Raw genomic sequence first — 25,639 nt, 5'->3', positions numbered from 1 at the left:
AAAAATACTAACTCATAAAGATATATGCACCTCCGTGTTCATTGCAGCATTATTTAGAATGGCCAAGACATAGAAACAACCTAAGTGTCCTGAAAGGATGAATTCATAAAAAGATGTAGTACGTATACACGATGGAGTATTATTCAGAGTTAAAAAGAATGAAATCGTGTCATTTGCAGGGTGGCATAAGTCAGACGAAGACAAATGCCGTATGATCTCACTTTTAAGTGGAATCTTAAAAAAAATAAAACAAAAACCCCACCAAACCCATATACAGAGAACAGATTGGTGGTTACCTGAGGTGAGGTGGGGTGAACAACAAAGGTCAAGGAAGTCAAAAGGTACAAACTTCCAAATTTCCAATTATAAAAGAAATAAATCTTGACTATGTAATATACAGTGTGGTGAATATAGTTAACAATACTGTATTGTATATTTGAAAGTTGTTAAGAGAGTAAATCTTAAATGTTCTTATCACAAGAAGAAAAATTATAGCTATTTATAATGATGAATGTTAACTAGACTTACTGTGGTGATCATTTTGCATATATATACATATATCAAATAATTATGTTGTAAACCTGAAACTAATATAATGTTATGTCAAGTATATCTCAATAAAAATAATGTTCATCCACGTATCACAAAAACAACCCAGCATGAATCCGTCTAGTGAGACATGCACTACAGCATAGAGAAATACAGATAAAGTTCACTGGATTCTAGCCTTTTTATTTCTTTAGCAGCAGAAATTTAGTATTAACAGATTTTAAGAAATCCCAGTCTACCCAATAGATAGCACAGAGATGCTTAGATGAAAATTGAGTAGGATGGCCAGGAAACCCAGCCCCTTAGCATCCTCACTGTGGCGTGTCCTGCCCCACGCCTCCGAAGCCCCCTTGTAGAACACTCGAGTGCAACAAGCAGGATTTGAGCACTTTCCTAGCCCCAGCCTCCTGTTGTACAGAGGAAGTGACTAAGGCACAAAGAAGAGAAATGGTAACAAAAGTTTGCACACACAATTATTGCAGGTATAGATCTTGAATACGGGACCTCTAACATAGCTCTGGAGATCTGTGCCTTACTCTGTGCCCTGGAAAACCTTCTACCCTGGGCCAAAGAGATGGCGCATGGTCTCCCGCCTCCTCTCTCTCCTTCCATGCCTTCTGGTTTGAAGCAACCTTTGAGGTGAGGGAAGAGGAAACCTGTAGCCAGGAAGGAAGACAGCGAGGTGGGATTTGGATCATTATGGCTATGGTGCTGCTTGGTCTGAAAGCTCTTGGGACTGACGGTATGAGATTGTTTTATGGGAACCTCAGGGAAACTGACACAACTCAAATGCACCTGGACCATATCCTTGAAGGACATTTCAATGGCTTGAAGCATCTAGAAACACACCCACACACTCAAGTCCTACTCCAGAAGCACTGAAGAATAATTTGAGACAGCTCCCACACTTCTGTCTCCTTCCCAGCCTGCAGGTCCTCTCTCACCCCTCCCCTTCAGCCATGCCCCTCCAGCATCCCTTTTCTGGATTCTTCTCTCCAGAGGCATCCAGCATCTTCCTCCACGCAGAGCACCACAGTTTCTGCAGGTCTCCTCCCCACCCGTTGTGCCGCCCCACACAAGACAGACAGCGCAGACCATCTTGCTGGTGACAGTGTCTTCCTCCTCCAAAGGCTGGAGATGGGATTATAAACAATAAAACCTGAACAAATTCTTTTTTTTCCACCAGATTTTAGTTCTGTGTAAGGAGTGATTTACCAGCAGCAAGAACTTCCCAAAGAAGGTGACTTGGCCTCTGCAGGCAGTGGTGTGCCTTCGCCTCCAGGGGATGTCTTGAGAAGGTATCCTTGGGAGATTCTGGCCTCAGATGAGAAATTTCACTGGAAGCCCACTAATGCCTCCTAACCCTGGAGTTCTCTGATTCAGTGGGGTCTTGTGGCCTTTGGGTTGCAGCCAGGAGGAAACTGAGGCAGTTGTGAGAAGCATCCTTGAATCTAGCATAGGGGCCATCAAATTTCTTCTGTAAAGAGCCAGATGGTACAAATGTTAGGCTTTGCAAGTCATACATTATTTGTTTCAGTTGCTCAATTCTGCTATTGTATCATGAAAGCAGCCGTAGGCAATCTATAAACAAATAAGTGTGGTAACATCCTAGTAAAATTTATTTATAAAACAGGTAGCAATTGGGTCTTAATTTATTTCAAAATAAAAATTAAAAACAAAAACTGGTTAGATTTGACCTGCTGGCTATAGTTGGCCAGTGTTTGCTCTAAAGGAAACATCCAGCAGATTATCTCCCCCTCCCTTTCTGCTCCATCCAGTCAACCACTGAGCCCAGTCAGCACCATCTCCAGAGTATGTCTCATGACCATCCATAAGGGAGACAAGCTGGCCCCTTAGGTAATCAGACCCAGATCATCCATAGCTAGTAACTGCAGGAGGACCCCCAAACTGACCTTCCTTTGAGAGACATGCACACATTTCTTAAAATGTCAGTGGTCACTAAAACCCCAGGGCGAAAGTGTTAAGCCTTTCAGGGGGAAGAACTGTTCTAGGCTTAGGAGTGCTAATTATAAGCCTCCTTCCTCTCAGATTCCTGAAAAATAGACAGCAGACTCAAGGAACCACATGAGAATCAAGATCCTGTACTGCACTTCTTTAAAAGGCCAGGCAAGTCCCCAAGAGCTGCAATATTCAGGGCTTTGGGTTTAGTATGTTGGAGAACATGGCTCAAGCCAGACATTCTCCAGTTTTCTCCTAACCTCTTGAAGACACTTGGGTCTATTCAGAGGAAAACCAAAGCTCAAGAAGCAACTCAAAGGCCACCTGATCAAAAGTTACTCTCTTGAATTGTTCTCATTACCAAAGCAGGAGAGAGAGACAGCAAGCAACACTTGGGCCCACAGCCCTGCATTTAAGTGGAGAGGCTCCATTACTCCAACTACTGCGACTTTTTGGTGACAGGGTGAGAACCTGGGACTACCGGGTTGCATTGGTCAGGATTCCGGACCCTTATACTGACTACTGTACAGGGGCAGGAAGAGGAGGGGAGATAACTTGGTCCTGAGGTACCCACTGTCCAAAGTGGCAACTTTCTTTAGATGCTGATGTGCATAGCCAGCAACAGTGATAATAGTAAGACATTACAGTGGAGGGCATAGCTCAAGTGGTAGAGTGCATGCTTAGCACGCACGAGGTCCTGGGTTCAATCCCCAGTACCTCCTCTAAAAAATAAAACCTGGTTACCTCCCCACAAAATTTTTTTAAATTATTAAAAAACTATTTTATTAGAAAAAAATAAGACATTAGAAATTGTTCTTTCTCCTTCTCACTTGTTATCCTCAGCCACCCTGTGAGGTTGCCATTCATGTCAATCCCATCTATATGTGATGGACTGTCCAGAGGAGATTGAATCCTAGAATTAGTTGAAACTAAGGACACTGCTATCTCGGTTGTTTTATGTGGCTTCTGTACTCATGGTGAAAACCTGAACATACTTTTGGGGCAAACTGTCTGTTTATCATGGAAATAATCACTTCAGCAGTCCCTCTGACACGTGTGCAAAGTGAATGAATCCTTACCCATTGATTCTGGGGAAGGGATTTTTTTTTTTTGGTGGAGGTGGAACTTGGGAAGGGCCTGGGTTTAGAAGAGGTTGCTAAGTAAATTGATATGAACCCTCTCTCATGCATCCTTTTACATATGTGAGCCTGCGTGGTGGGCCAAGGAGCCTGCTGGGAGAAGAGTCTGGTATTTATCTACTTACTTCACTTATTAGAACACATCTGACAGACAAGGGTGGGCCCGCTTGAGGCCAGATGGTGAGAAGAAAAAGGATTTCCAAGAGGAAGTTCATCAAGAGGGAGGAGTGTGGGCTGGGCAGCCCAGGCAAAGGACACAGGAGCAGCTGGTTCTGGGCAGTGAGGAGATGCTCCTTCGCCTCATGAGACGGCTCTCAGGGTGCTGGGCTGTGCCTAAGGAAATGTCTGCTTTTGTGTGAAATGAAAGAGTTGACCCCTGATGGGCCCTGTCCCTGACAATCCAGGCCAACTGGAGGGATGAACATCCTTGACTGAGGGTGACCCAGGAGAAGCCGCATCGCCCGCTGCTCTCTGTGCAATCGTGGCAAGGGCTGACGTTTCTCCCGACCACAGGGACTGCCCAGCTTCAGCAGGGGACAAGGGTCCTAGGTGTTGTTCTCCTCACCTGCAGAACAACAGTAGGGGTTCTTGGGCTTCCCAGGAACAGCCTCTGAAGACAAGAAGTGGGTGTGAGGGAGACTGCACTGTCTGCTAATCTGAACAGGTCAAAGATTACAGTCACAAAGTGGCCGTTGGCAAAAGAGACTCATTTTGCATTTGTATGAGCTGCTGAGGTCCAAGGACTTTCAGATTCTGAGCATGTGAGCCAACTGAGGCCTAGAGAGGCTTAATAATAGGATCTCAGCTATTCTTAAAACTTCACTACACATAGAATTACCTGGAAGTGCTAAAACAGACTGATGTTTGGGCTGAAACCAAGCCCAACTGAATCAGTCTTTTGAACTGGAGCCAAGGAATCAACTATTTTTGAAAATTTCCATAAATGAATCTAATGTGAAGCAGATTGTGAAGTACAGGACTAACCCAAGATAGACAGACAGACAGACAGACAGACACCCCCATTGTATGGACTAGGAAACTAAGAGTTAGAAATTCAAATAAGTAGCCCAAGAACATTCAGCCAATAAGCAGCAGAATCATATGTCAAATCTAGGTCTGTCTGATTGCTGGCCCCATGTTGATTTTCACTCTATCATGTTGCCTTGAGGATTCTTGACAATAAGGGAAAAGGAACCAGAAAGAACCTCACAAAGACTTCAGCTTCCTACCAGTTAAAAGCATCCTTGCAGTGAAAAAAAAGGAAGATTTTCCACAGAGACACAAAATCCTTCTTCTTCATGTCAATGAAAAGTCATACAGGCCAAATCAACATATTTCAAGAAGGGTTTCTTTCTCCCGTTTCTTTCTAGCCAAAAAGATCGTCAAGTTCGATGCACTTGAGGTATCACTGGGAGGCAGACACTGAATGAAAGAGAGGGTATGGCTGGTGTGGCTTGGATTACAAGCCCTGTGCCAGGGCTCCCGGCCTTAACAAGCACAGGCAGAAAGGGAACGCCACCTTGTGGGTGAAATGTGCGAGCCAGGCTGATTCAAGGCTTTGGACCAGAGATACGAGGCCTCTAGACACTGGCACTTAACAAGAGCCTCAAGGGCAGGAGTTCTGTGAGTGTCAGTGAATACCTACTGGCTAATAATGTCATTTTAATTAGAGATACCGCTTATGAAAAACTTACAATTCACCAAGTTCTAAGCAAAACGTTTCATGGGTAACCTCCCTTACCCCATACACACTTGCAAACAAACTATGAGGTTAGTAATATTATCCTCATTATAGGGATGAGGAAATGGGTCTAGAGATGTGGATAATTGACCAGCACAAGTCACAGAGCAAGTGGTAATGGATATGGGATTAAACCTGAGGGTAAAATAATGGTGAACCTCATCTCTGCTAAGAATGTGGGGTCTGTTTTATAGAACTCTTGACAGAGTATGTGACAGGGAAAAATGCAGGCAGGAAACCAAGTGCCAGCCAAAAACTGTTACGGAAATGACGGGCCTGCCAAGAAACAAGCACCACTCGGAGGGTTGGAGTACTCAGATGTATTATGCCGGCGGGCTCAGAGGGGCTTCTGCTCTGAAGCTCTGAGCACCTCCAAGACGTGCGCATGAGGTTTTATAGGGTAAAGTACAAGCTTGGGGTATTCGGCCAGTAGGCATGGAACAGCTTTAGCAGCATCATTATCACAAAAGCGGAGGCAGGGAGGCAGCAAACCAACATTCCAAAGCCAGATATATATCTTTGAAAATCCAGCTGGCTAGCAAAACAACATGAAAAGCAAACCAACACTAATTAACTTAGATTCACAAGTTAGTCCAGCAGAACTCAAATCAGTATTCCAATACTTAGATTTGTGAGTTATCTTGTTAGACCAGCCCAGCCTCTCCTTCACATTCCTAGACTTGTGAGTTATCTTTTTAGACCAGCCCAGCTTTTCCTTCACAAAACCTGTCTTGGAAACAGGACCACTCTCTTTCCATGCCCTCCTGTTCTATAACTAGGTGGAAGAAAACCATGAGCCAGAAGGGTGCTTGTAGTGGTGAGGTGTGCTGCTGGGTGTTCAAAAGCTGGCTCTGTGGTGTAAGAAAGCCCTGATGTGTGGCATTTGCCAATTTTTGTAATATAAATACTCCAGCCAATTTCAAGCTATTGACTTTCTTAGAGCAGGCAGAGAGCTAGAAATGAGCAGAGAAAGCAGGGCATGGGCCAAATGGCAGGAAACCACACATCTTGTGAACAACAGGAGCCCTTGGGCAGACAACAAAAAGCAGGAACCTACAGACTGATAAGAAACCACACATTTCGGGTTGACAAGTGTCCTGGAGGCAGACAAAGAAAGGTGGGATAAGGCAAGAATCTCTGACATCCAAATATAACCTTTTGCTCATTATGCTGTCATTACAATAAAATTAGCCTTGCAGATTAGAAGTACCTATCATGCACTAACTCCATGACACTTCTAATCAAGACTAAAAAAGGACAAGAATCCCTCTTTCCCTCGGGAAGGTGGAGCTGGGATGAAAATCAGGAAATACAGCTCCAAACCCCTCCTTCTCCAATGAATATTCTGCCAATTCATTTTTACAGCTCATGTAATCAGCTTGCCAAAGAAATTCAGTACAGCTACTCACCTGAGTCTACTCACTCTCCACTTGAGAGCAAACTATTGCTTAATAAATCCTCACTTTACCCTCGACCTCTGTGTCTCGTCTCTGAATTCTTTCTGTGACAAGACAAGAACCTACTCTCTGGTAACAACTTGGCATCAACTACTTCACAAATTTCCTGAAAATTTAACATAACTTTATTTAAACTGGTTCCAGTACACCCATGAAATCAATTTTGTTCTAAGAAACTAATACTTGTTAGTTAGAAGTAGGGACTTCTCCCATCCTCCAGTCTGAAATAACCCAGAGTGTTTTAGCATCCTTCAATGATTTCATTCAGGATTTTTCTCACAAGAGCAAATGCATTGTTTACTTCAGCTTGGCAGACTCACACAGTCTGTTCATGTGTTTGGCATGAGTCACAGACACTAATGAATTAAGTCTCTGGGCTTGGATAGACTGAAGATTCAAGTAGGTGACATCCAAGACCAGAAGAATAGATTCTGTAGATCTTGACAAACTGGAGAAAAAGTCTATTCTTGTTAGGATTGGGTTCAATTAGTGAAAGAACAAATTAGAACTCTTAAAAATCAAAAAGCAGAGTGGGATTGGAGATGAACTACACACACATATCTTGGGGGGAATAAAGGGAGGTCACAGTGAACCACAGAATACCTGTCATTAAAAATCAATATAAAATAAAACACGATAATGAGGCTGCAATAAAGGAAATATGATGCCTGGGGACTGGGCCATCGCTTAGGTTCAGAATTGCTTTTCTTATTAGAACACTGGCTTATGCTGAGTTTGGTCTTCCTGCAGGGAGTACACTGGAATGCTTAAGGGCATAGGCCTTGGCTGGAAAACTGTGGCCTTGACCAGGTTACTTAACATTTCTAAGGCTCAGTCTCCTTGTCTGTAGAGGGTCATATTACTGACACTGTCAAAGCAGTTTCTGGGATGAACTGAGTATAAACATTGATCCACATTTCATTGCAAGTTTGTTGGCAAGAGAAAAGATCTCAAAAAAAAAAAAAAAGATAGTTCAAAGATCTTTGGGAGAAAAAGCAAAAGTGACTTAAACACTACTCGATTAAAGTTTTAGGAGAGGAATGTCTGGTTTGAAGGTTATCAGGAAAGTTCACAGCTGAGAGAGTGCCGTAGCTCTGCATACCTGGCTAAGGGTTACTGGGCACATCTAAACTACAAGAGCGGTGTGCAGTCAATATGACTTCCCAGAAGGAATCTAAATTGCTTTAAAGTCCATCAGAAAAATACTCTGGAGCTTTATTAGGAATGCTAGATCCTTCCCAAAGAGGCTGAAAATCACATCAGCCCACAAAGTTCTGCCCCAGATCAAGTTTGGAATGATTTCCTTTCACAGTAACAGAGGATTGATATGAGGATTAAATGAAAAGGTAACAGCAGCTAATACACACTGTGTTTTCCCTGTGCCAGGATCAGTGGTGAACACCTTACATCCATTGTGAAATCATGTCATTCACCAGCTTAAAATTCTCCAGGGGCTTTTCATTGCACTTAAGACAAAACACATTTCCTATCCTTGTTGTCCAAGCCCTACGTGATCTGGTTCCATCTGCTACCACTCTGTCCCTTGCCCAGTATCCTCTGGCTGCAATGACCTTATTTCTGATCCTCAAACACATCAAGCTGATTCCTGCCCCAGGACCTTAGCACCAGCTACACCTCATTTCCTCATGGCCAGCCTCACTGTGGCATTCAGATCTGAGAATGATTCTCCCTAACCTGAGAGTTGCTACCCAGTCAACCTCCATGGAATCACTCTACTTCATCCTAGACAGAGTACTTATCCCAGCTTGACATTTTATTTGTGCATTTGTTTATTTGTTGACCAGCTAATTTGACTAGAATGGAAGCACTGGTAGGGAAACGGTTTGTCTGCTTTCTCTCCCACACCAAGAACATTTCCTGGCACATAGTAGGAGCCCAACAGATACTTAAGGAATGAATGAGTTATCTCAGTCAGTCTTCCCAAAACCTCATGGTAAGTCTGTTATTCTTTGTATTTTACAAATAAGAAAATAAGGTACAGAGAGGTTGAACGGTTTGCCCACAGTCATAAAGCTAGAAAACAGCAAGGCTGTTTTCTTACTTACTTAAATCCAGAAATGTACAATCGTCAGTTCAGTATTCATTGTCTGAAAGAATTACTGATGAGTATTTTTATTCAATTTTCTTTCAACAAGTGAGCATTTCTTCTATTTTTCCAACCAACTCTGATATCTCTTGAGACATAAGATTCAACTCCATGGGTAAAGCAGGGTCCTGGTTCCTCCTCAAGGAATATACATAACAATGTATCTTCGAGTTCTGTGGGAACTAAGGCCCCCTCCCAAGTGGAGGTTAGTAACCTCAGGCTGAGCACAAGATTCCTAGAACATTGCATTGTTACCTCACCACCCGCCAACCAGGAAAAAATCACACACCCTGCAACCCTCACCCTAAATGTTGCCTATAAAAATTCTCCCCTGAAACCATCAGGGAGTTCAGGTTTTTGAGCACCAGCCACATGTTGTCCTTGCTTAGCCCTGCAGTAAATCTTCCTCTACTGCAAACTCCATTTCAGTTTGGCCTCATTGTGCATGTGGCATGTCAACTTTCGTTTGACAATACTTTTAGAGAGTTGTTCCCCACTCCCACCCCCAAATTCATGGCTCCCCTGGAGTAACAGAGGCACTAATAGGAAAAAGTAATGCAGGAAAAACAGATGTGGGGCGTGAAGACAGTTGTGTCCCAGGTCTCAGTTGGGTCCCTGGGACATGCCCCACCAAGTGTGGGTCCTTGGCTTCATGCAGGAAAGAATTCAAAAGCAAGCCACAGTTGAGTAAATGTAGATTTATTTAGAGAGATACATACTGCATAGAGTGTAGGCTGTTTCAGAGGGCAAGAGAAAGGCCATGAGGTGTAGGGGGTTGGGTGCTGAGATTAGAGTAAAAGTAGGTACACACTCCATAGACAGAGTGCAGGTTGTCTCCAAAGATGAGGGAACAAGAGGCGGCCAGGAGTGGTGCTGCCAGTTTTTATGGGCTCAGTAGCTTCACAGGCCTACAGGTGGGACCATTCCAACTACCCTAGGGAAGGGGTTGAGATTCCCAGGAATTGGGCCACCGCCCACTCTTGGGCTTTTTGTGGTTAGCCTTGGGGCTGTCATGGCACCTGCGGGCATGTTATTTATCATGCTAATATGTTACAAGGAGCCATATAATGAAGCTTAAGTTCTACTAGAAGTCAAACCTCCCACCATCTCAATCCTCAAACCCTACTGGGAGTTGAATCTTCCACCATTTTGGTGTTAATTGCTGTCTGTCATTCCTTGAGTGGCTGTGCCCTGCCCGCTTCTCTCCAGATGGCATGCAGAATATCAGATTTGTATTGAGGTTTTGAGGTGTGCCAGCATGGACTAGTAGGAAGTGTCAAGCCAAGGTTCAGATTGTTTACCAGCGGGAGACGGTGACCAGTACTGATACTCACTAGAATTCTGTGCACATGCCACCCATTTTCACAGTCCCTCACATCAGCATAACAAGGCATATTCCATATTAAACAACAGGAATTTTTACTAGTTTGAATGTTTCTTTGGTATTTGTTTCACATGGTCAAAGGATGGATAAGGACGAGAATAACTGGGCTGCAGGAACCTGCGGAGGACAGGCAGGGACTTTGTCATCCATCTCTTATCTGTGCTTCACTCTGTGGGTTGTCAGATATTTTTCCTTCCACAGACTGGCTCTATCCACAGAGGATCTGGTGGTTGACTACTCAGACATCGGGTGTGGCCACCAGAGAGGGACACCGAATACTTTCCAAAATCTCCAGGATAGTTCTAATTGGTGCAGCTTGTATCAGGGGGTTTATCTCTAGACTAGACAATTAGCTGTTATCAGTAAACTTCTGGGTTTTCTTCATTTTCTACAAGGAACTTGTGGGATTTAAATTTAGATTTAAAACAAGGCCAATAAATGTGATGTTACCCGAGACAGAACATCCAGAATGGCCCCACAGAGATACCTCAATTTGCTCACCTCAGTGTGGGGCCCAGACCTCAGACCTGCAAGGTCAGAAGGTGAATATCAATACATACAAAGAATGGATCTGAATCCCAAGTGATTTTACCATTAACCAAGCTTTTAGAGCCTTGTGTGCATAAAAGTCATCCATGGGGGGAGAGATAATCACCTGTGGAGTTTCCTATATTTGCTGAACAGCATTTCTTCTTTCCACAGGCAAAGCCAAATGTGAAGCCAAACAGGACCCAAAGGTTGTCTAACGACCACAGAGTCAGAAAAGAATGAATTAGATCAACAAAATGGCTGGTGCCTACTAGCAAATGCGTGTTTTCCATAGACAACGCCAGTTCCAGGCGCTGGGGATCCCTTCCTTTCCTCGATGCTCTGCCAGCCATTTCCCCTCTGAAATTATTCTTTATTCAGAGGTAGAATAATTTCATTACTTATGGATATAATTTCTTGGTTATAATCACTATTTTCTCATCCCTCTCAGAATTTCTTCCCAGATGACTTGGACTGGATTTGGGTTATTCAGATGATATCACATCACTTCCTCAGATCTTCTTGCATTTCTAACTTTTCTAGTTTCATTCCTGGAGCTTTCAGTTTTCAGGTCACCATATACCATCTAGATAGACTACTCAGTAAACACACACACGCACGCGCGCACACACACACACACACTCTCACATGGCCATTTTTTAAATAAAAACAATCTAATCAAAGACTAACTCTTTAAAATGCAAAATTCCTTTCATTTTTACAAGCCTTTAAAGGAGTAACTTTTATTTCAAGCTATCGGATATATTGCCATCCCAACTGTCAAAATAACCAGCAACTCAGTAACATTAATAGACACTGGATGCTTAACTTCATAATGAATTCTTACTTTTGTAAATCTTATTGTTATCACTAGCATAAGTTTAAATCTTAAAAGCAAAGAAATATGAAAAAGTAGTTATCTGCATAAAAGGAGTATCCTCTTCCAAACACAACAACAAAAAAAAAAACAAGTTGAAACTAGAAAGCATGGAATAAAAATACAACAAAAAGGCAACCAATCACTTAAGGGGACCACAAATGACTATCAGAGTCCTTAAACACTGATGAGAAAATTCATATTTTAGAGTTGTGTCTCAGTATATCCAACACCTCCCCTAAAGCCATTAGTCATTACAACAACCCTGTGAATTAGACATCATCTCCACTGTTCAGAGAAGCAACCTGTAGTCTAGGGAACGGCAGAAGTTCTTGAATACAGGCTTCTCAACTCCAAAGTCTCACAACCACACCTTTGCTGCCTCCTTTTAGTCCAGATGCTGGCAGACTTTTTCTGTGATGGGCCAGATGGTAAAGCTCACTTTTGCAAGTCAGGCGGTCTCAACTCTGGCCTTGCAGCAAAAGCAGCCAGAGACAATGGAAACAAAGCAAATCCAATGGGTGCGGCTATGTTCCAATAAAACTTTACTTATAAAAACAGGTAAACCAGATTAGGCCTGTGGGGCATAGTTAGTCTAGTCCAATATTTTTCAAATGGTGATCCATAAGCATTTGTTAAAAATGAGAAGTCTCAGACCCTGCCCCAGACCTACCAAACCTGAAATTCTGAGGATGGGGCCAGCACTGTGTTTTACCAAGCCCTCCAGGAGCTTCTGATGCACACTCATCTTTCTGATTATCCACACAGAACTCTCCTGTCACATAAAGTACTGAATAACTAAGGTGACTGATATGTCCCACTTCACCAGAAGGCCTCTGTCCCTCTCTTCCCACCTACCCCTCCATCACAATTTTTCTCCTCCTCTGGGGTTCCTGCCCCTATACCCCAGGGGCTTATGTAACCCAGCCCTAAGTAAACAAATACTTTGGCAAGTCAGCTGACTTTCAATTCTTTACTTTCAACAAAATTGAAGAAGGGCCTAATTGAATAGTCAACTCAAAGTGCATCAAATCAAATTTTCCGAGATTAAAACATTTGAGTGAGATTGCTACCATAAAACTCTGTTCCCAGGAATAGTATTTGCTTATATGAACACAGTTTCTCAGGGCATACAACCATAAAAACTAGAAATAGAAATAAAATTATGTTCAATCCTTCCCCTTCTAGCAATAGGACATATTCATCCACAGACCTATGAATTTTAAAAAGCAACAAAATCTATTTCACTGAGATGCATTTTCCCATAACTTTTACATTCCATTGACTAATTATGAAAATGTGTAATATTTATTTTGCTTTGTAATAGAATTTTAAAGATAACTCAGTCCAGAATCAGGCAGTTTGCTGTCTGTTGGATAATTTATGTAATCTCCCCAGGATTTCAGTTTCTTGATTTGCAAATTGGTGATACTGGTAAGACCTAGTTTAGAGCTGTTCTGAAGACTGGGAGAATTAATGCAGGTAAAGGTTCTTAACGCCACGCCTGGCACATAATGCGTGCTAATACGCGTTACCTACTGATCAAACAAAAATACAGCAAAACTTTAAAAACTAAAGGCTTATCGGTATTGCCTTCACCGTTAGGAAGAAGGTGTCGGAGGAGTCGGGTTCTAGACCACAGGCACACTCGGGGACTAAGGGGATGCTCAAGGGAAAACGGGGTGGGGTGGGGAGGAGAGACCCCTGGAGCTACCCGCCTGGAAGAAAAGTGGGCAGGATCACAGGCTGAGGACGAGGCGCGTTGGGCGAGTTTAGAATAAGCAGCTCTACCTATGGTTCGCATTAGAAATGTCTACGGATCTCGACTGCCCGGTGAAACCGGAGCAAGAGCGTCAGGCCTAAACGCCACCGTGGCTGGAACCCGGCCCGAGTCTCGCTCCCGGGCCCCGGCCGGCTCCGAGCTGGCGCCCAGACGGCCCTCAGGCCCCGGGAGTCGCGAGAGCCGAACGCCCGGCCGCCCTGGACTCCAGACCCAGGCGCCAGCGGAGAGCCCGCCGCCCGCCCGCCCGCCCGCCCGCTTCTCGGTGCCGCTCGGCTTCTCACCGCCGCTTCCTTCGCAGCCCGGCCTAGCGAGGGCGCCCGCGCTTGGCGGCGGCGGGAAAATGACCCCTCCCGGCCCCCGTCGCCGGACTTGGTTGCTATTGTCGCCGCCTTTTCCTCCCTTCCCCCGGTTCCCTTTCACTTCCGGGGTTGCTCCGGATCCGCTGGTTCCGTAACAACATCCCGTTGGCTTCCCTCAGGCGGCGGGACCGGTGCAGCCGCCGCCTCCCAGGAGTGCCCGCCCGCCCGGGCCCAAGCCCTCCCCGGCCCAGGCCGCCATGGCCACCAACCCGCAGCCGCAGCCGCCGCCTCCCGCGCCGCCGCCTCCTCCGCCGCAGCCGCAGCCGCCGCCGCCGCCTCCCGGCCCCGGGGCTGGCCCGGGCGCGGGCGGGGCGGGCGGCGCGGGAGCCGGCGCCGGGGACCCGCAACTCGTGGCCATGATCGTGAACCACCTCAAGAGCCAGGGGCTCTTCGACCAGTTCCGCAGGGACTGCCTGGCCGACGTGGACACCAAGGTTCGGGGCGCGCGGGGGCCGCGGGCGTGCGGGGACCGGGGACGACCTGTGTCGGTCTCCCGCGTGTGTCGATGGGCCGGCGGCGCCTCAGCTTCCCCAGCCGGGGCCCCTCTGGAGCGCGCCTCTCACCGAGTTGCCTGTGCAGCCGCTTCCTCTTTGAGCTGCTGCTAGGTGCCCGGCTCTGTGCGAGGCGCGCTGCTCTCATTCATTCGCCTGTCGTTCCGTTTGCGTAGCAGACGAGCTTAGTTAAGCACCTATTACGTGCCGGGCACTGCTTAGGTGCCGGGAATATAGAAAGACGAAGTCATTGTTCTTTTGGAGACTCGTTTGGAAACACTAACGCTAACAGAGCTGTCATTTCTGATTATTTTTACCCCCGGTACATTCTATCCAAATTATTTTTGCCTCCCCTCTTGAAGATTTCTGGTAAGGGTCATGTGTTTGCCCTTTGGAGAGGTTAAGCGGTAATGAATCAAACTGTTTGCAGTGTGTGTTACTGGACATTGTGAGGGCTGCAAAGGTAAGGAGGCAGAGCTGGACGGTGAAAAGGTGGGCTGGGGAGATCAGGACTTTTGTTTCTACCAGTGACTCTGACTTAGGTAGCTTAGACCAAGTCACTTCTCTGAAGTGAGAAGGGAGAGGAAGTGGGGTGAGGGGTGAGAAGAGAGAACTGAGGAAAGGATGGACGAGAGATGACAGCAGATATTGAAGTGGAAAAAAGACTGGACAAAAGAATGCGTTTGGGAGAGTAAAGGGTAGAGGGGGAAGGTCAGCAAAGTGATTCCCTGTACAAAAGAAGTTTGGAGCTAGGAAGGGGAAGGAATTTTGTACCAAATGTCAGAGTGGAAAGGGCATTAGCAGAAACAGGTAAACTTAGCTGGTTCAGCTAAGAATGAGTAGAGGATACCCGGAAGGAGCATTCAGGGAGATGGTGGAAACCCAGTAGGGTCTGGAAGTCTGGAAGAAAATGAAGCAGGAAGGTTCAGTTGGAAATGGCTGGGAAATTGGACGGGGTTGTTTGTTTGTTTGTTTTACTTAGCTCTGTTTTGGTTCACTGATTTAAAGTTTTGATGGGGTGAGCGTTTTCTCATAGCATGTTCAACTCTTCTAAAGAACCATGTTTCTTTGAGAAAAGGGTTCAGGCTTTGAGGTGAACTCTGTACAATTTTTCTATCTTCTCTGGGAAAACCTACCTGAAAATCTGGGGACATCTTCCCTTTTAAAAACTCTGGCCCACCTTGTAGACCAGAAGTAGAATGTGCCTTTTGGAGGTGTTAGAGTTTCTGCACCACAGAGAATTCAATTTACTTGGGGATGTTCATCTATGTAGCATGTGTATAGTCTTCTCACTTTGTTTTAAGGAATATGCACAACCAACTTTTGAAAATAATGCCTATTGCCTCTTAGTTCCTCCTCTTCTCCCTCTCTCCCTCTTCCTTTTCTCTCTCTTCCTTCCTTCCTTTCTTTCATGGGACATGGCCAAGTAAATGTGACTCAACTAAATAAAGCTGATTATGTATACAGGCAAGTAGAGATTTCACTTTGCTGTTCTCAGAAACCTACAAATCTGTGTATTATTGTGTATGCAGATTGAAAATTAAAATATACTGAAGAGAGGTGGGGGGCTGCAATATCTAACGCTCAATTTTTTCTTCAACTCCAACCCCGCTGAATGGTATTGTTGTGTTTGTAATATCCCTGCCAGATCCTTTAAAAGCAGAGTCCTAAAACATTTTGGGGGGACACATTAAAATGTAGCCCCAAGATTCAGCTAACACGGAGGCTCCTCTACTGTAGACCCAGTTCCCAGGTCCTTGGAGCAAGCTAAGAGATTATAAAGCCTTTCTGACCCCTTTGCACTGATTAGAGCCTGTCTCTCAGTCCCAGGCAGGGAGCTCACTGACTAAGTCAATTTGGCACCTCTCCTTAGGTAATAAGGGCCAGTTTGGGGGTACTTTTTCAGTTATAAATGGCTCCTGGTCACTGTGATTATTGAATCCTTTTTAGATTCAAAAGGAATATCAAAGGCAGAAGTATATGGTTTATTCACCCAACAAATAGTTGCAATGTACCAGGCATTGTTTTAAGTGCCAGGGATACAGCAGTGAACAGAAAGTGCATCCTGATAGGGAGCTTGAATCCCAGAAAAGAAAAACAGACAATAAATAGTGTGTGAGAGGTTCTGTGGAAGAAAGAAAGCAGGATGAGGGGGAAAGGTTTGCTGATTTGAGTGAGTTGTTCAGGGAAGGATTTCAGTAAGATGACATTTAAGCCACTACTGAAGGAGCTGAAGGAGCTGTCCATTTCTGGAGGCTGAGCACTCCAATCCCAGGAAGAGACTGGCAGCAAGTGTGGAAGGCCCAGGGCAGCACCTGCTGAGGGAGAAAGTGATAGAAGGTGAGGTAGGAGTGTCCTTGCCCCCTCGCTTCGCAGATCTGTCAGGCCATGGAAGCCATCGGAAGAGTTTAGCTCTTACTGGAACTGAGAGGCCATTGGCAGGTGTAGAGCAGAAGACGGATGTGATCTGACTTTCATTTTGGATGGCTTGACCACATGTAATTATCAACAGTGTCCCTTTAACATTCAGTCATGATTTGGTTTGGACAATAAATTATATGGTTACCCTAATCTTAGGAGATTTGCACTAGCACTGTGGGAAATAGACTTCAGACAGGCAAGGATGGAAGCAAGGAGGTCCATAACTCTAGGCAGGAGATGAGAAAGCTCTGGGCCAGAGGGGTAGCAGTAAAGATGGCAGGAAGTGGTCAGATTCTGGCTGTATTTTGATGCTAATGATGACAGGATTTGCTGTTGTTTTGAATATGGGATGGAAGAGAAAGGGAGGGGTCAAGGGTGACTCCAAGGCTTTTGACCAGAGCTCCAGAAGAGGAAGGAGATGCATAACTATTCCCAGGAGAACAGCGGAACTCAAGATACTTCTCTCATCACTAGGCTTTTTACCAAAAAGAGAACCTAGAAACCAGGAAAATTACATGCTGTCGTTAAAATTGAAGCTTGTGGGGCAACTGGAATGTTAACTGCATTGTGATGTTTGAGCCTAATGCTTCTGAATTTGGAAACACTGGGGAGAAGAATTATATTTTAGAATCATTGAGGGGGGGAGTTAATTTCAGTTCACATTGATTTTAGATAAATGGAGAGGAATATGAGAAATGATCGTGAGCCCGTTTTTGGTAGGATAGAAAATAGGTATGAGCAAAAGTCTGGAAATTGGAAGAGATGAAGGGGTCTCACAAAGGGATAAAACCTTTATCATCTGTGTTGCCTTGATTATTACCCAGTCCTCTCATCTAACAACTGCTTTTTAATTGCTTATCTGCCTGACAGTGTGAAAAGTTGTGTGGAATCAAAGATGCAAGCCTGTTCCTGTGGGAGGAACAGGCTTACGTGTCAGTAGGGAGATAAATATTCCCCACTCCCCACAACATAGAATTACTTGAATGATAGTATGTATAGGAGACAGGTGGAACATGGGGAAAAGGCCTACCTGGGGTGTCAGCTTGACTTCACAGATTAGGGTGAGCTCTGAAGATGAGAAATTTGCCAAATGACAGGGACAGGGAGTGGTAGGTGCACAAGATTAAAGGGGTGAGAACTTATCACTGGAGAATAAGCTTTGACGGGTAAGGGAGCAAATAGCGGAAGATGAGGCTGTACAGTTTCACTTAAAATCATTCGAGAACACTCAAACTCATCTATGTTAAAAGCCACCTAAAAGAAAGATTAAAAAATAAATAAATAAAAATAAAAAGCATGAGTAGTGGGGGCAACTTCCAGGAAGAAAGTTTGCAGTCCCGATTCAGCAGTCAAGCATCCTTCTAGGCAGTGTCCTTTGAAGCAGAGATGACACGTGTATTCTCTCTCTCCTTCCTTTGTTTCGGGAGTGCTCGGCCTTAGCACAGCTGACATTTTGGGCTGGATAGTTCTTTGCTGTGGGGAATTGCCCAGTGCATTGTGTGATATTCAGTAGCATCCCTGCCCTCTCCACGCTAGATGCCAGTAACAGCTCCCCTCACCTGTGATGATCAGAAATGTCTCCAGACATTGCCAAATGTCCCCTGGGGTGAGAGTGGGGCAAAATTGCTCCCAGTTAAGAACCAGTACCTTACATCAAATTTAATGCCTAGTTCCAGTAGTTGACCCTTCATAATTTCTCTTGGAGCCATGCCTTTCAGCCCATTTTCACCATCCCAGTACAGGCCTTCAGTATTCTAGTTATTGCATACTTTCCTAAATATATTTTGTCTCAGTTTCCCCTTTCACTGTAGGAAGATTAATCATCAGAAAGCTCAGCTATCACATAGCACTCTGTATGTGTAGGGGGTTCCCATTTTCTCTCCCATAATTCCAGACTTCTTATACAGGTACCCAAATCCTTCTAGACTCTGGCCCCAAGCTATGTCTCCAGCCTCATTGCTCTACTTTTTTGTATTCCCTTCTCCACCTTAACAACGTGGGGCTCCCTAATGCTCCTGACCCCGTGTTTTCTCATCTACTTGCTCTTTGTGTATATTGTTGGCCATACTGGTAACGCCTGCCTTTCCTAATCCCAGCTGCATTGTGAAACCTTGAAGGTCCAGTTTAGATGCCATGCTCTCAATGGAGGCTTACTACCTCTGTTCCTCTCCCTTTCTTTGCTCCAAATCATCTAACAGTAATACTTACTGGTACCTTATTTTCTAGTCCCTTGTCTTTAAATAAGAGATACGTTTGTCTTCTTCTTGTTCTTCATCTCCAAACTTCTTGTCTTAAACAAAATGAAAGGTGTTTAAATGACTTAAAAATTATCCTGAAGCAGGAGTGTCATAAACTGTGAAAGCTTGTTGCCCCATTGATACTATAACCTAAGAATTGTTAACGCTATTAAAGATACTCAAATTCCTGAGGCTGTCAGTGTTGATACTGTGTAACAGTGGAGATTTTTAACATTTGTCTTTTGTCTCTCTCTCTCTCTCTCTAGCCTGCCTATCAGAATCTGAGACAACGCGTTGACAACTTTGTTGCGAACCATTTAGCAACTCATACATGGAGTCCCCACCTCAATAAGAACCAGCTAAGAAACAATATTAGACAGCAAGTGCTCAAGTGAGTCTCAGAATTGCAGAGCTCCTCGGAGGGCTTGGGAAGGCCGCGCTATACTCTGCCTGCAAGCAGAGAAGTTATGCAGAAGTTTGTTCACCTCATGATAAATTGTGAAGTTTGTCAGTTTTCTTGTGGCTACTTCATATTATGATTCAGTGTAGTTTTAGAGCAGGCTCTAATCGCTTCACATTTCCCTCATACGTTCAACAATCTGATTTCTCCTGTAGTCCTTTGGAAGTAAGGAAGGGAATCACAGTATGACTTTAAAAAAACAAAAAACAAACAAACAACAACAAAAAAAACCTCTAGATATGACATGAATAGATAGTAAATGCCAGGTAGGTTAATGTATCCTATACTGTTAGGTTCACAATTATTTTCTTGGCCCTAAAAAAGCAGACTTTATTATTCCTGTTTTACAAATAAAGACATTAAAGATCATTGAAATTAAAATATTTCCTCCTGATTTGAGGCTGTGTCTTCTGTGTTCTAATATAGCCCCCTGCTTTTTCTTTTTTCTTTCTCTTTTTTTTTTTTTTTTTTTTGGCATTTTACTATTATTCTTACCTATGCTTTGTAGTGATGCTGTAACCAAAAAAGGGGGTTAAAGTGCATTTGGACACATCAGAGCCATTTTTTTGGTAAGCCTAAAGGGGGTTTAAAAAACTGGAATGTTTAGAAGGACCTAGAAAAATCGTATGTATTCCCCCAAAAAACAGATTTACAGTATTATCTTGTTCTTGGTTTTTTTGGTTTTTTGGGTTTTTTTGTTTTTTTCTTTTTTTTGCTTTTTTTTGGTTTTGTTTTTGTATTTGCCAAAACAAGAAGACTTGGACCTTCTGTCCCTGCTGTACCCCCCAGAAAAGGTGACTACTTAATTGAAAAAGTGCCTTAGTCTTCCTGCCTTGACGAATACTTACCTTTAGGCTCATCTATTAGAATGAAATGTGGCTTTTAAACAGTTAAACAAACCTATTTTATAGCTGTTACCTCTTAATTCCCTCTTGTCCCTTAGGAACCTTGCAAACCTACCTGTGTGCTACTCCACTGATAGTTCCACCCACAGGAAGCCCCACAGATAAAACTTCACCCTCTGACTCAAAGGCCCATTTAGCCGCAGGTAATACTAGACACCGGGAGCCTAGGGGCTCAGCCTGTGTCTCTTAATGAATAAGAAAAGAGGGACATTTGACAATAGCTTTGTTGTCTACATTTTAAAGGATGTTTGAGGAACCTGTAAAAGAGTCCAGGTGAGATCAAAAGATGCCATTAGAGGGTTGCATAATAATGCCTTGTGGGAGAAGGTCGAAGCCTTTCCTGTTGGGTGGCAGACCTAGGGGGTACCTCATCTCCAGACCTCCAGGAGAACAGTAACCAAAATATTAGGGTTGGTTGGGGGGAGGGGGTGGGATGGGAGAGGGAAACTTCCCGACAGTGTCACTGGTGTGCCCACACGCTCACACAGCACTCTGCTGATCACGGAGTGCTGTCACGTCAGTTTGCATGGCTCCCCCCTTTTCACAGTTGATACCAGGGCTTTAAAAGCTCGTTTGGAAAAGAGGGTCTTGGATTTTTTTTTTTTTTCTCATATGTTGAGAGGCTAAATGGAAGGCAAATTTCCTGGAACTGCCTGTCCTCGGCATACAAAACCTATAAAGCACGAAAGCAGTTGTTCTTCAAAGGGAACTAAACTCAGTCTTGCTCATGTAAAATCAGACACTTAAAATTATTAAGTTAAAATTATGCCAATATGAGACCTTGTTTTCACGGAATCTTGCTTGGCGAGGGACTGCTATACACGTCAGTAAGGGGTTCTTAAGTTAAAATTATGCCAATATGAGACCTTGTTTTCACGGAATCTTGCTTGGCGAGGGACTGCTATACACATCAGTAAGGGGTTCTTGTGACTGTCAGACTAGCACCGGAGCAGGCTGCCTGCGGGTGAAGAGGACTCCCCTAGGGACGTTTCAGAATCGGAGAGATAGCGATCTTGTGGGTAGTTTAGGGACTGCTCTTCCTGGGACTTCTGTAAATCTCCTTCTAGCTATCTTATTTATTTTTAATTGAACTATTCTCTTGTTTAAATTCCAGTAATAAATTTATGTCTCTTACATAACATTTTACAGTTTCTTTAAAGACTATTTAGTTGTGTCTAACTAATGCGATAGGGATGGATTAGCACCTGTAAATACAATTTCAAACAGTTTTTCTTATACACTTTGTAAAATACTCAATTGACTGCGTTAGATTGAAGCATCTACAATTGCCATTTTTGTAGGACAAAGCAGTGTAGTGTCAACAATTTTGGATGTTTAGGTTTAGTAACTAACCTGCCAACTCAATAGGTGGAAAAAAGTTTTATTCTATTTTTGCGTTCATTTGTGCAACAGAATCTAAAAAATGCAAGAGAGCAAAAAAATAACGACCTTAAAGGTACAGGATTTAAAAGGAAGGGAGGTAGCTTTAAGCAGGACAATGCAGTCTGCTGGGTTGTGGCTTTGCCTCCCTCAGGTGAGACGTCTCTGCCCGCACTTCACTGTAGTGAGCCCGGAAAGAGCAGAGTGGTTGTTAGCACTGGCCTCTGTTTTTCCCTTGTTTTATTAAAATACAGTTGATTTACAATGTTGTGTTAGTTGCAGATGTACAGCAAAGTGATTCCGTTTATATGTGTGTGTGTGTGTTTATATTCTTTTTCAGATTTTTTTTTCCATTTTGGGTTAAGATATTGAATATAGTCCCCTGTACTATACAGTAGGTCCTTGTTGATTATCTAATTTGTATATAGTAGTGTGTATCTTTTAATCCCACCCTTTCCCCTTTGGTAACTGAGTTTGTTTTTTATGTCTGTGAGTCTATTTCTGTTTCGTAAATAAGTTCGTTTGTATCATTTTTTAGATTCCACATATAAGTGATGTCATATGATACTTGTCTTTCTCTGACTTTCTTCCCGTAGTATGGTATGGCCTCTGTTTTTAGGGTCCAATCTGACCCCTGTGAGAGTGGACTAAAGTAAATGAGGGCCCACAGTATCCACACACAGGGAAAGAGACTGAATCAGTAATTTGGGGTTGGGCGGGTTTTATTTTTTATTTTGTGCCTTTGTACTTGTGTCTTAAAACATTTTTTTGGTTGCTTGTCCTAGCTTCTTTTCCACCTGCTACATTTTAAAGACGCCTCTAAGATGTAACAGTGTTTGCAGGACTTGCTCTTTTTTTTTTTTTTTTTTTTCCCAATCGCAGAGCCTTAGAAAGCAGGTTACCTACTTTATGCAGTGTTGACTCATTTTTCTCTTTGGCCTACATAAGTGGAATTATAGTATCCCGGGGCTGCGAGGTGCCTCCGGAAATGAAAATCCCATCCATCCTCCACGCCAGACGGAGCTGCACTCAGAAATAGCATTGTGGAGTGTGAGGAGAAACACCCCACCCGTTCTCCAGGGAGAGCCTGAGGCCTGGAAGCCGGAGAGGCCCAGCACCCCGGCTTCCAGCACCGTCCAGGGAGCCGTGATCCTCCAGTGCTTGGTTAGAAAGAAACAAGGGTTAAGTGCGTTGCTTAAAATAAATTCTTGTCCTCTTATTTTGCTCAGATGCCTTTGTGACTTTGGGCACTCTTCAGACTTTGTGTCCCTTTGGTTCCTCCGTTTTCTATAGATGGTATTTCTTTGAACACTTTCTTCCCCTTTTCTTCTCTGGAAATCAAGACTCGGTTTAAATGTCATCTCCTTTGTGAAGCATTCCCAGATGATCTCAGACATGGCTAATAATTCCTTATCCTACTCTTTTCTTACAGTGTGCGGTGTGTCCCAGTGCCTGTCATCTTGTATTTTGATTGTGTATGTCTGTCTGCTCTGCAGAATGGGGACCAGGTGTGACTTGTAGCAGCCCAGCGGCTCATGTGGTACCTGTTACGTAGAAGACACTCACAACATAATTGTTGAATGAATAAGTCATTTTGTTTTTATAGCAGGAAGATAAGCAAAAGAAGGCCAGAAGTCTTATATTGTATTTTTGTTCTTCTAAAGTTTTCTTTTTTCTTTTTTTTTTTTAATTTTGTAAGTTTGGTGAATTTACACTTTGTGTGAAGACTCTAATTCTTACAGAGGCTTACATTTTTAAGTTGCAGAGCCCATCGATTTATTTTACACCCAGAACTCAGCTTTAGTGATCATTTATTCCTGTCGGCCGTGGGCAGGGTTGGGGCGGCATAAGCATCACCCACAGGGCTGGCCTTTAGATCACGTGCTGTGTCTAGTTCTAGGGCTGTTTTGTTTTGGTTTTGTTTTATCTGCTCTAGAATTTCCACTAGTGACACAGTGGTGGAAAGTTCATGCACTTTTTGCAGTATGGCATATTAAGTGCCACTATGGTGTGAAACTTACTTTCCATTCTGTATTCTTTGTGTATATCCAAATGAAGATTAAAAATATATGCAATAGAGACAAGTTTGCTTAAAAGTAATTAATGCACATAATGCAGTTTTTGTCTGTTTGTTTGTTTTACTTTTCTGTTAATTATCCTGTGTTTCAGATCAGGAATGTTGGAGTCTGGCATTGACCGAATTATTTCTCAGGTTGTGGATCCAAAGATCAACCACACATTCAGACCTCAGGTGGAAAAAGCTGTGCATGAGTTTTTGGCCACACTGAATCACAGAGAGGAAGCGAGTGGCAGCACAGCTCCCGACGAGGAGAAACCAGACTCTTCCGTCATCACACCAGGTGTGCTGCTTTTGCTGTTGGTCAGTCCCATTGCTGTTCTTCTTGAACTGAGTATCAAGTTAGGGGTATTTAGTTCTTTAAAGCGTTTCTCTATTTGGCCAGTCCGGTGAGATTGTATTTATCTTAATTATCACCCAAATTCCTCAACTAGCATAACATTTCTCTCTTTTAAAATTAATACAGAATAATAGGCTTTTTAGTGGAGGGGGGGTTCAATAGAGGGAATAATTAAAATAATTAGAGAACGTACTCTTTCTGGAAACTAGACTGTTGTCAGATTTGCATGGTGCCTTTCCTAAGATAGTATAGTAGCGAGGTAGAAAATTTAGAATGTGTGAGGCACTAGCACCAGTACCTGAAAGGCTAAAGACATATGTGTCATATAAAGATGACAGTGGCAAGTGACCTTGTTCAGCAGAGGGGTTTACCTTCTGCGTAAATTTATTCTAAAACATGTCTTTCCCGCAAAGGTGTCCCTGCCCCTGGACCCAGTGCGAACGTGGCCAGTGATGCCATGTCAATCTTGGAAACCATCACATCTCTTAACCAAGAAGCTAGTGCTGCCAGGTCCTCAACAGAAACGTCAAACGCCAAGTCCAGTGAGAGAATATCCAAAAAACTACCCTCTCAGCCAAGCACTGACACTGTTGCCGAGAAGGAGAGAACTTCAGAGGAGACAACTGACAAAGAGAAATCTACACCTGACCCTGCAGGGGAAGGACAGGAAACAGCCCCCAAGTCTGAAGAATTTAGTGATCTCCCTTGTCCAGTTGAAGAAGTTAAAAGTCACACAAAAGAGAGTAATAGTTCAGTTCTGCCAAACAAGGATGTTCAACAGGAAAGCAGTGACCAAAAAAATAAATCAACAGATAAAGGTGAAAAGAAACCAGACAGCAATGAAAAAGGAGAAAGAAAGAAAGAAAAGAAGGAAAAGACTGAAAAGAAACTCGATCACTCAAAAAGGAGTGAAGATGTACAAAAAGTAAAAGATGAAAAACAAGCAAAGGAAAAAGAGGGAGAATGTTCAAAACTTCTGTCAGAAAAGAACAATAATAAAGCTAAAACTGGTGAAGGGACAAAAGAAGGTAAAAAACTTAGAAAAATCTACAACAGTTTAAAGAACAATGAGTGTCCATTGTGGGCACATCAAATTTGCCTTCAAATTTTAATAAATACATCTGATACTTGTGTTTAAAAGCCTGAAAACTCATATCCTCTTTGCTAAAAAATAAGGAATAAATATTTGTATTTTTCTTTTCTGTATTAATGTTAACCATGTGAATTAACCAGTTCACAGAGTAAATGAACAGAGAAGCTCTAAACCTTACAATTGAACTCTTGTAATTAATTCACATGCATTATTCCAAGCAACTTTATTCATATTTGTATATCCTAATCTTTAAAATATTAGATAGTAAATATTTTAGTTAGCTACTTAAGATTTCCTTACTTACATCATCTACATCATAAGTTAACATTTTCATTAATTTCACAGGGTAATA

General features: G+C 43.3%; 1 protein-coding gene and 1 long non-coding RNA gene across 2 annotated transcripts in view; one reads left to right on the top strand and one right to left on the bottom strand.

Moving 5' to 3' along the window:
- Positions 1–711: 711 nt before the first annotated feature.
- On the bottom strand, positions 712–13,944 carry LOC116667979. Its single transcript, XR_004324991.1, has 2 exons — positions 13,806–13,944; positions 712–2,026 (listed from the first exon to the last, which is right to left on the bottom strand). It is a non-coding gene; the product is annotated as an uncharacterized LOC116667979 (long non-coding RNA).
- Positions 13,945–13,952: 8 nt separating this feature from the next.
- The window catches only part of BOD1L1 (biorientation of chromosomes in cell division 1 like 1), a 48,567-nt gene continuing 36,880 nt past the window's right edge, over positions 13,953–25,639 (top strand). The window contains exons 1-4 of the mRNA XM_032494161.1: positions 13,953–14,317; positions 19,299–19,423; positions 23,947–24,137; positions 24,608–25,222. Coding sequence (XP_032350052.1) covers positions 14,081–14,317; positions 19,299–19,423; positions 23,947–24,137; positions 24,608–25,222 — 1,168 coding nt within the window. The 5' untranslated portion in view covers positions 13,953–14,080. The remainder of the gene's footprint in view (positions 14,318–19,298; positions 19,424–23,946; positions 24,138–24,607; positions 25,223–25,639) is intronic.

The sequence above is a fragment of the Camelus ferus genome, chromosome 2, assembly GCF_009834535.1.
Source record: "Camelus ferus isolate YT-003-E chromosome 2, BCGSAC_Cfer_1.0, whole genome shotgun sequence".
NCBI classification, from domain to species: Eukaryota; Metazoa; Chordata; class Mammalia; order Artiodactyla; family Camelidae; genus Camelus; species Camelus ferus.
The sequence above is the reverse complement of the archived record's forward strand: the minus strand, read 5'-3'. Positions and strand labels throughout refer to the sequence as shown.